This window comes from Trachymyrmex septentrionalis, unplaced genomic scaffold (genome assembly GCF_001594115.1).
Source record: "Trachymyrmex septentrionalis isolate Tsep2-gDNA-1 unplaced genomic scaffold, Tsep1.0 scaffold36, whole genome shotgun sequence".
Classification (NCBI taxonomy): Eukaryota; Metazoa; Arthropoda; class Insecta; order Hymenoptera; family Formicidae; genus Trachymyrmex; species Trachymyrmex septentrionalis.
Window position 1 is genome coordinate 190,981 of NW_017305525.1, and position 11,420 is coordinate 202,400.

The 11,420-nt window shown below is 39.9% G+C and overlaps 1 protein-coding gene across 1 annotated transcript; it reads right to left on the minus strand.

Moving 5' to 3' along the window:
* Positions 1–3,662: 3,662 nt before the first annotated feature.
* LOC108750360 (dentin sialophosphoprotein-like) lies at positions 3,663–7,578 on the minus strand. The gene is made up of 3 exons (XM_018489766.1): positions 7,308–7,578; positions 7,092–7,178; positions 3,663–6,658 (listed from the first exon to the last, which is right to left on the minus strand). Exons 1-3 carry the CDS (start codon positions 7,417–7,419, stop codon positions 4,113–4,115), a joined length of 2,745 nt encoding a protein of 914 aa, XP_018345268.1. The 5' UTR covers positions 7,420–7,578; the 3' UTR covers positions 3,663–4,112.
* Positions 7,579–11,420: the final 3,842 nt, after the last annotated feature.

Sequence of the window (11,420 nt, forward strand, 5' to 3'; positions counted from 1 at the left end):
AACATCATTTTATCCTTATTGCTCTCTAAATGTTAAACAAAGATAATAAAGTTATACTCGGAGACACTCGGATAGGTTTTTTTTTTCGGACGCGCTTCTGAGAGTCGATTGTATTATGTATCTTGAAACAAGATGAAAATTACAAAAGTGAGAAAATTACAAACTTACTTAAGTGTTGATCGATAAAACCATAAATATATATATTTTAGTAAATTCGTTTATTTGATAATTTTTACCTCGATTAAAGATAATAATTGATCCTCTGGTAAAAAAAGGATTATTTCGTTATCATTATATCATTATCATTATTACTGGTGCTCAAGAAAAAGCTAGGAATATATATAATATCTGTTAAATAATTTTAATATATTCCTATAGCATTAAATCTAGAATGATGATTTATATTTATCATGTCAATCTTTCAACGTCGAAATAATTATTATTCACATAGTTGCTGCAAGCCAAAACGAACAAGACTAACCGCATCGGTGTATCATAAAGCCACACGTGTAAAAGACCGTGACATCGTAAACAAAGACGCTCTTCGCGTTATTAATAATAACCAACGATTTCGCTTCGGATGGAGGGTAGGCTGCTTGGCTTCTCGGCGTTTAAGTTGGCTTCGGCTCGTGACGGGGCCGCCGTCATACGAAAACATTCTTCGTCGATTTACTTTCGGGAATCCACGCATAAACGTTGACGTATTTAAGGGAGGCTGTAAACCATCTATTTCGGTGTCTCGGATGCCGCGGATGGTCGCAGCGTCCCGGATTATAGCTCAATGTGTGAAACGGCGTTAACATTGTGGAATTTTCACTCACTTCCCGGGTGACCTTCCATTACCGGAAGCGTCGCGACATATTTACGAGGTGTTCCATTATTAGAATGTTAAACACGAATTTTCCAAGAGATCAAATTCTTCGTGTGAATAACGTGCATTTATGAAGTCTCAACATAATTTAATCTCACCTCAAACGTCCTCTTTTTTTATCAATATTTCTCTTCATATTTTTCTCAGTATTTACTTCGGTGATTGATAAGCTGCTTATTTTATTAAAAATAAATATAATAATAAGAAAAACAATTAATTACCACTGGTGTACAAAACGTTAATGACTATTAATGAAATCAACAATATCAGTTGACGTATAAGTTCGAAATTGTTGTATCAAGCCTGCAAAATGTAAAAAAATTCGTCACACTTAGACGCGATAAGGCTCGAGGCTAGCCGACGAGACCTTCGTTTTATATGCCGGTGATGTTCGTCCTCGTCTTACAACGGCTGCCGGTTATATCAGAATTGCTATCGCTACCAGGAGGAGGCCTCGTCGCCGGGTAGATTTGCTGGTTGAACGGCGGTACGACAAGGAGTTATGATATCGGCGCCGATCGCCGTGCCAAGTGAAAACACGGTGGCGTGAGTAATATACAACCATAGGGCGATCTTTTATAGTGCAGAAGACCCCGAAGGAAATGATCCGCGGCTACGTCTCGCATAGATAGGATCATTCTAACCTCGGCAGGAACGAGAGGAGAGGGTCAAGGAGGAGCGAACCCGGAGAGCAGTCAGCGGAATCTAGTCGTAAATAAAAGCAACGTCTGCTACCAATGCCAATCCTGCCTCGACTTCGTCGTTGTGCTGCGTTGTGCTGCGTTGTGTTGCGTCCTCCTAACGGAAAGTTTAATAGTTCTGATCTTACACCGATACAATTGATATACGAGATTACAAAATCCTCTGTCAGTTATTTGGAAATAATAAATTTGCGAACGCCGTCTATTATTAAAGGACGTTTCTTCTTGTATTTATGAGGAAAAAAGAAACAAGAACGCTCCAAACTTCAATCACGTAACAAGAATAGAATCTGAGGAGTCAGTTATATGGAATCTTCACTGAAGAAATGGATGCACTAAGTATGATTTTAATGATCGTATTAAGCCTGATTCACAATGTGGTCTTTGTTTTCTGTTTGTTGCCTCAATTTTATCATTTTTTAACTCTTGCCTTTTTACTCTTATCCTGTTTCCTCACTTTCTACTGTCCAAGATATAAAAGTTGACGAATTTCGAAAGAGATAGAAACACATGAGTAAGAAACATGGTTGCCGATAAAACGATCGCAAAGAGGGAAAAAGGCAAGAGATTTAAGAAGCAAGAAACAGGAAGCAAACAGGATATTGTAGACTTTAGATTCCATGCGGATTCCAGGATTAAAAATATAATTTGGTACGGCAGATATCGCATAAAATTATCTCGAGGCAAGATTTGATCGTCTGGACTGACGATCACAGCAACTCGATCGCTGAGAAAATGCACACGGCTAGTCTCTGATCACCTCGACAAGGAGGCGGGACACTGAGCCGCACGTCGGATCCTCTAACTCGACCGGCATCATTCAACGCTCATTATTCGTATTCCGTTAGACGCGAGCAACGTCCGCGGAAGAGCGCACGCGGAACGTCCGCAGGAGCAAATGACAGGAGGATCGGCGGGTGAGCGGTCAGGAAAGTGGCACAGCACGGCACGGCACAACCAGCTGCTGTAACCGAGGCTAAACTACGTCCGCGTGTCTTCCACAAGCGCGAAGGTAATCAGGGCCACGGGGTCTGCCATTACCTGCGGGCATTATCGGGCGATGATAGTAGCACAATATGGTAGCCGATGCTCCAGTATCGCGATAGTGCGATGTGGCAGCCGTATTCGAGTCTCTCCCTGTTGCTCGCGACTCAAAGAGGAGAGTCCACTCCCTCGTCGAAGGATGGACTGGACGCAATGTGTACGCAATGCCGATTAGACGCCGGCAGGACGCCTGCGATTTGAACGATCAGACAGAGGATCGACGATTCGGTGATCTCACCGATGGTCAAATAACAGCCTCCGGGTCTTCGTGACCGGTAGGCACGTATATCCCGGCGCGGCAGGTCGATAGTTCGGCCGCTTAGCCGAAGAAGAAGCTTAGCCGAGAGTCCATGCGGGATGCATGTCGGTGTACACGTAAGTACACGTGTCTGATTGAACGACCTAGCCGTTCTCCAACCTTATCCTCCTTCTTCTCCTCCTCCTCCTCCTCCTCCTCCTCCTCCTCCTCCCTCCTTCCTCCTGCTGTTGCCTCTCGACAGGTGCGTTGGCCGGGGATTAATGCCCGATCGTCTCGAGGATCAAAAAAGCTCTTAAGGCGAACTAACCGCGCGCCGTATACGGTAATTTCGTGAATACGGCCCCGCTTGATTCCCTATCCGCTTTTAATCGTAAGTGCGAGAAGGCGAACGTGTTTATGGGAGTGGAGAATAATTTCAAGAGGCGGAGGGCATGCACGTAAAGAAGTCATACCGGATGGAACAATGGAAGTTATTTATGCGAATCCGATTAAGTCGAAGAATTTAAACAATATTGAGCCGTGAAGTAATTTTATCATTAAATAAAATATCTTATAAAAACGAAAAGAATTATTAAATCACTCATTTCATTGCTTCGATATTTTTGTCAATTTCTGCAACCTTACGAAAATTGATTATTAATACATATATATTTATTACATTTATATATAGAAAAATATTCTACATTATAGTATAATCTTAAATTTTTATGTGATAATTATTTATTATTTACTGTGATATTTGTAAAAAATACAACGGTCTAAACCACACATTTTTTCGTTTTCTTGTCTTTTTTAATAATTTGAAATTATTCTTATGATTTATAATCTTAAATCATAATCCTCGCGAATTTGAGTTATAATGGAAGATATCTACAATTTTTTTGCAAATGTGTGAATTTTTCAAACTTTTTAGTTCCACATATTGTTTCTCATTTATGCATGTACCAACAATAAATTTTTCATTATATTCTTTTAAAAAGATCATCAGAGAGAATATCAAGAAGATAATAAAAGATTTGTAGTATAAACTATTAGAAAAAAATACGATTTAACATTCGTATTCGTTGCGCTGAAACACCGAAAGAAAACGGAAATGGGGTGTCTGCAGCGCAATTTAAGATTGGAACTTGCGGAAACCCTGGCTCGTTACGTCGCAGCAAGTCGAGCCCGTCCTAATTAAGAGAGAACTGAATTATGCAAAGGTGCACGCGCACCGGAACTTAAGTTCCGTCGCGAACTACTCGTAATGCGCAGGGTCGCTTCGCGCCGCCTCGTTCATCTTCTCGTCGAGCCGCGAAAAGGCCTCCGTCCATTGCCGCAGCCCCAGCATATCCGCGGCGTCGCCACGCAGGCAATCAGACACCACCCGCTGATCCCGAGAGGACACGCGGAATCCGTTCGCCTGTCCCGTCCTCTTTCTTGCACCGCCATCGCCGCCACTTCCTGAAATCTCCATTACCGCATCACCGACGTGAGAATCACGCGGCTCCCCGGCGGCGTTTGCGTACGCGTCATTAGCGTATCTCAGGGTTGACTGCAAGACGGTGGAAGAATCGGAAGAGCGGGACATTTCTCGCTTCCACGACTTATAGATGATATTTCTGGTAGGTGGCACGCGCCATTTTTCTATATTTTCCCTGCTGTAAGGATAAGGATCGCCGGGTAATCGTATATAATCGCCATCGATAATGCCTTTCTTGCTCGGATCATCGTCCTTCACGTTTGGGTCAAAGGTATTATTATTGTCGCCCGAATCTTCATTGGTCGATTTGACTGATTCGCTATTAGTTGATTGGTTGAACTCGGCACGTGTAACGCCTTTGTCCTCGTAATTAACGTGTGGCTCTTCGTAACGTTCCGCTTCCTCCTGCGCTTCCTCATCTTTATAACGAGATTGATCCCTTTGCGTAAATTCAGAAGAATTCGAAAGATCAGTAGCCAGTGTTTTATGACCAGTATTTTGCAGCTGGTTCATAGACATCTCCATTTCCTTGTCTGCGATCTTGTTTAGTGTCTCTGCGAGATCCGCTTGCTCCTGATCGCTACTTGAAATTCTTTTTCTTGAAAGTCTTTGAGATTTTACAGATAAATGAGATCGATTGTTGTTCGACATATTATTCGAATCGTTAGATTTTCTCTCATTTTGACTCTTCGATTCCATCTGTTGTTCATTCTTCGATGCTTCATCGATCACCTTCTTTTGCATGGAATCTTCAAGATTTGTAGAAAAGGCTGATGTGAATCCTGGATATTTCGTCTGCACAGTTTTATCAAGAGCAAAGTTGCTTAAAAGTGATCCAATGTGTCGTTGATTGATATTATTCGTATGTACATAACGAATCTGCGTGCTCATAGTGTGCAGTTTCTTGCCGGTAAAGTGACCGTCCGGTCTTTGCGGAGATCCAACTTGTTTAATATTTACGGATTTCGGAGACGTGTGTCCAGAATTCGGCTGCTCCTTGTCTTTTAAGTCGTCCTCGGACCTTACAATTTGCACGTCCAACTTCGGCTGCGGCGCTTCCGGACGGATGGATATTAAGTTCTCTAGGTTTTCCTCGTCGGACGATAAATAATTCTCTTTGACTGATCTCGCCGCTAGACTCTGCCAGGCCCTGATCTCGATGTCCTGATCTGCTCCTTCCGGAATGTTGTACTCTTGATCGATTATCTTTTCCTTCAATATGCTCGGCGATGTCGTCATGATTTTTCGGAGCTCCTCAGAATTCATGTACAAGCTCGCATCGTCGCTATCTTGTCGCGCTGCAATAATATCGTCGCTCGAGTCGGTCTGACGCGACGAAGTCGAGAGATAATCCGCGATTGTACCCTTCAGGTTCGACGTTGGGACAGCGTCGGTCTTTGCTCCATCGGTCGTGGTATCGCCACTCTCAGAGTTCGAAGAGGCGTTTCGAGGGTTCTCCGCGCCTCGCTCAGAACTCGCGGTTGCCGACGAAGCGATATCCGGCTTCGGTTTCAAGTTCACTCCCCAAAGCCGCTTGACGTATTGCCGGCCCTTTTCGGCGAACTTATCGTTATCGTTCACGCCCTCCTCGTAACGAAACGTTGCGCCGGGGTCAGTCCTCAGGTTATCGTTCGCCACCATCTCCGCTTGGTTCTCGCTACTATCGCCGAATTCGCCATCCGTACGTATTGCCGGCTTCTTCTTCTTCTCCCTCTTGTCCTTCTTTTCGTCCTTCTTCTCGCGCTTTTCGGCCACGTTAGGCTCTTTGATAGGTGGCTTTGTGTTCCAAGGAGCGAAACCCACGAACGCGCGCGTTGGCATGTCGATGTATCTATTCGGGATGCACAATCCCATCAGCGGCTGTTTCGTCCGCTGCGGTGGCAGGCGATAACAGTGTCTCGGGCTCGTGTAACAACGATAATGCGAGGCCACGTCGAGATCGTCTCTTGCCGCAAATTCGATCGCGCCGCAGTTTCTCTCGGATCGATACATCTTGCCAGGATCGCGCCGTAAAGAGTCAGGTTCTATCTCGCGTTCGAAAGTTTTTCCAGCCGCAAAACGATTCGACTGCGACGCAGTGTAGATTGCTGACTGTTGAATCGTGTACGCACGTCCGCCGTTCTCCGCGTCACGCTTCTCAGCAAGGATGTTCTCATACTCGAACTTTGTCGTCGATCGCGCCGTGCAAAAGTTAGCCAGTTTTTGATTAACGACGTCGACCTTGTCCGAAGAATTCGCCAGCCGCATTTCTGATCGATTGAATGTTGTTGCCGTAGCTGCACGATCGACGATCGCGGTGTCAGCCTTGCGGCTTTTATCCTCTGCAACATGATATTTCATCCACTCACATCATCTGGTATTACGTGATAAAATTTAGAGTCTTTGTATTATAACTTTTTCAAAAACAAAATATGCAGATCTTCTAATAACTTGTTTTAATTATAATTTAATTTTACCTGTATAGTATTATATCACATTTTATTGTATAAAAATATAAAATACATATATATTAAATCGAAATATAATAGCAGAATAAATAATTAAATTATCCTAGGATAAAGAAAAACATTTTATTATAAATTACATTATTTTTGTGTAATTATTGTTTTAATAAATTAATAGTTAGTCAGAAACACACGTGCAATATCATGAATTGTATGATTTAATTTTTGCATATTATACAACATACATTACGTAACAGTGAATGGCAAAAATAACCTCTGTTCCAAAAATGACATCAGCATTGCGGCTTACCTGCGGATTTATTAAAAATGTCCTTCAACCAAGTGAAGAATCCATCTCGTTCGCCAACATTTTTCTCGTTAATATGCAAAGCGGATGCTGCGTAAACAAAAACTTTGTATTATAAATGCCATTTCTAATTTGAAGGATCAAATGCATGGTATTTTACAACACATCATGTATTTGTGATAGTGACGCGTGATTGCACTGACATTTAGGGTGACTAACCGGCAAATAAATTCCTTCGGGCTTTAAACTTAAGTAACCCTCGTACGACATCAGTTCGGTTGCACTGTCGCCGCAGCATCGCACCCCTCGAATACGAAGAACACATGTACATAGTTTGATATAAATTATACTAGTTGAATTTTGATGGTAAATTTTCCTGAATCTGTTTGACGATCCACGATTACTAAAGGATCTTATTGACAAGCTTGTCAGATTGTTTTTCACCGAGACAGAGCTGGACGGAGCCCACTTCTCCAGTCTCCTGCCTGCATTTTCGTTTGATTTACCGTATTTTGTTTATCGTTGAATAGAAATGCGAGTGAAGGCAATATTGCGTTGATTTATCGTTGCAATGATAAAATTTTATTTGTTATAAGGCTAATTGTAAAAATTATTATTTTATTTTTTTCGAAGGAAGAAACTTTTCTCTGTGTGAGGAAATTAAAGTATCATAATTTAAACTGAAATAATCACTATTTATGTTCAATAAATTACAAAAATTCTGTAATTAATAGTTTATCAATAAAACTATTAATTAATTTAAGTAGATTTTAAATTTACATTAATTAAATATTATTAATTAATTAAATTATATGTAAAACTTATATTATTTGTAAAACTTATATCGATGTATTATTTTTCTCTTTACACACTTTTTATTTATTTTATTAATGTTACATCACAATTTATTTATGACGAACATGAATTACCACTCGGCTTATAGTAAAAAATATTGACTTGTGTTAAGTCTTAATTATTCTTAACAACTCTATAGAGGCAAGTTGACTGAACAAAAGCACGAACTAGACTTCGGTTAATCATTGGCAAAACTTTTCTTCCCATGAGACACGAGAGACCCTCCGGCGCCGTTAATGGCATAATGGATCAAAGATGAGCAGAAAGATCGCACACGCGTACTATTCGGTGTCACGCAGCCATGAAGAAAGTGTCATCTATTTTTACGTTTATTTATTATTAGCTACTAAATTTAACGTATCTCTCTTTCAATTTAACTCGTCCAAAAATGTATTACTTAATATAAAAGTTAGATGACTAATATTTGAAACTTCTCGCGTATAAGTAGTTTCGATCGAAAATAAGATAAAGGACTGTGCAAGAATGTTATGGATAAAGGATCGAGGTTGGCTCACATTGTCGCGTGAGAATAGCCATGGCCATTCGGGCCACGTACTTTGATAACCGTTAATAAAAGCTTAAAGGACATTATCGTAAGCATTCCTCGGGACATTAAAAAGCGCACGTGCCCTTAACGGTAGGCCGTAGATGCAATTTTAAACAGCCATTTCCGACCCTCACTACCAATCGTCCTAGCTGACACATGTCCCCGATGCTGTTACATGAAACCAAGGGTTCCGCCGGACTGAATACCAATCGTCCTCCACAATGTAAGCAGAATAAGGGCAGTGAAGATGAAGGATAAACGTTTGATTTCGTATATTATCTTTATTAATGCAATTGTTATATTTTGATTATGACTTGATTATGATCAATAACTATTACAATTATACTATCACTATAGTATAACTGTATTCTAGAGAAGTACCGAGAGGTTAATATTGACCATTTCTATTCTTTACGTTAACATCATATTTGTATAAAAAATTCTAAAATATTTTTTACTTTTCAATAATTTTGTTCTTTATATTGATGAAATATTTAGAATTTTTCATTGCTTTTTTTATTTTAAAAATAATTTATTCGTCCTTTTAGTAAATCAAAGCATTGGTAACAATATTCTAATGTTAACTTTATATGTTATAAAAAATTACCTCGAATTTATTTAATTTATTAACACATATACAATATTTTAGATAAAATCCTTTTTATTGCTTCAAGTACTTCTCTCGTGTTCTAAAATACAAATATTTATTTTTCTACGAGCGAACGAAATTAAGGCACGCTATAGCCGAAAAGGGGATGTGATCGAGGCGCGGCGGTACATCAGCCATAAATTCGTGGGTCCCCAGCGCCAAATAGCGAGTGTCGCATCGCAATGCCAATTGTATAAATTGGCTATGACAAACTTATATCGTTTTATACGTGCGCGACTGGAAAGATTTCGTTCGGTCGGAAGTATATAGGCGATAGGACAGCACTTTTCCCGGTGTAGGAATTCAGCACAGGTGCGTTTTGGGTCCCGCATGGTCGTTTGAGACATCGTTCCCTGGGGGGACTCGTACGAGAACGTGATGTTCCACCTTCGGCCGCTCACGTACACGGGTCACGCCATTGGGTTTTGTCGTGCGATTCGTCGCATACGACGTCTTGCCCGCCGCCGCTCGTAAATCCCGACTCTGCCGGAGACGAATGCTATTAGGGATTGCCGGAGAACGGTCTGGACGATGAGATAGGATGATACATATTTTTTGTACAACCCCACAGAAGCTTTACTTATACGCTTCTAGAACGCGATTTCGTACTTTATTAAATTATTATATTATACATATTACAATTAATACTGGTTGACAAAGTTTTACTTTCTTTATATTAAATTAATCCGATAGGGTATTTTATTATAATATTTCTTTCAATTTCAGATTTCAATTCCATTTGACAAGTTTATGAAAATGGCAATGGTTTTTTAACAATATGCATTTAAAAATGTTATAAATTGATATATTGCGGTAATTTACTGATGGAGTGTTTTTTTTAATAATATTTTTTGCGCTGATTTCAAATCTGTTTGCAAATTTATGAGAAAAATTAGATTTTTGAGTGACATGTATTAAAAATTGCTCTTTCTCTACTCATTTCTTCTGCTTCGAAATAAATCATTCAAAGGGAATATTGAATTTAATATAATTTTCGATTCATTATTAAAGGCTTCAAACAAAAATAAATCATTTTAATTAAGAATAAGATTCCAAGGAATTATTGTTAGCTAAATGTAGTTTAAAATGTATACATTTTTAAATAAATATATGTCGATTATGTAAAAAAAGTTCGTAAAATTAAATTGCGTAACCTTATTTTCAGAATTAGCATTTAAAATAATAGATAAAAATCAACTAAAATAACCTATTTAATAAAATCTTTATCTATCATCGTTATTGTATGGATTATATATAATTCTGAATAAGATATTCTTATATGATGATAGAAAGAAAATTGTGATAGCAGTATTATTGATTTATTAATTGAACATTTTTAATAATGTGCCATTATATATATTTTTGGATCTGTAATAAATGTAAGCGACAGCAGAGGAATGATTAGAAATAATGAAGAAATTATATTAAATTCATTTTAATGCGTTTTAATTTAATTATGCTTTCAATTTAGTGGCTGACATCGTAATGCCTGCGGATTTATTTCCACTCCAAGATGCGCCCGCAGAATCATTTTCAGCGTTCGGCGACCAGAATCACGGCGATTAATTTCAGGTCTGTCGTCGACAATCGTTTACGTTCGAAAACGATTTACACCGGGCGTTTACCCGCGCTAAGAGCTTAAAGCGCGTCGAGCAGGCAGGGTGAGTTTACATTCAGGGGGCGACGCGTGGGGTTGAAACCGCTCGTTTATCAGTAACCGACTCTAGTGAAAGCGACACCGAGGCACTACGCCGCACGAATAACAATCCCCCTACCTCGTGCCGAGGCGATGTGAAAAGTATTGCCGGCGCGACATCATCCCGCGCGAACATCGCCGACGGACGTTATTTATCCGACCTGCGCGGCGCTCTCTCTTTTTTTTATTTCCAATTCACTTAGCCGCCAACGAGGAATTTCCTGAACTTGAAAAAAACCACGGGTCCGCACGTCGAAGGAACCGCTCCACAGAATCGCAAACGCGTCTCCGCCCCTGGAGAAACGTCAATTTTGATTTCCGTCGATTTTCCAGTAGCACGATTGCGTTTGAATATTTCAAGAAGGTACCCTTACTAGTAACGGATACATTCAAGAGATCATATTATATAATATATAATACCTAAAAATATAATCTTATGATGTCAAGCGTAATAGTTACTAAAAATTCGTGCCGATTATTATTCGATCGATCTGAATATCATATACTCGAATTGATCATTGTGCATTGTTGTTGGGCTTAGAGTTAATTTCGTGTGACCGATAACCGGTGTCCGCCGGCGTATCA

What these genes read in the sequence shown, in the direction of transcription:
- LOC108750360 (XM_018489766.1), bottom strand. Translation starts at nt 7,419, where the DNA reads ATGTACATGTGTTCTTCGTATTCGAGGGGTGCGATGCTGCGGCGACAG. An exon ending in CCGAAGGAATTTATTTGCCG is followed by an intron (nt 7,179 to 7,307) that starts GTTAGTCACCCT and finishes TTGTTTACGCAG; the next exon opens with CATCCGCTTTGCATATTAAC. An exon ending in CATTTTTAATAAATCCGCAG is followed by an intron (nt 6,659 to 7,091) that starts GTAAGCCGCAAT and finishes ATCATGTTGCAG; the next exon opens with AGGATAAAAGCCGCAAGGCT.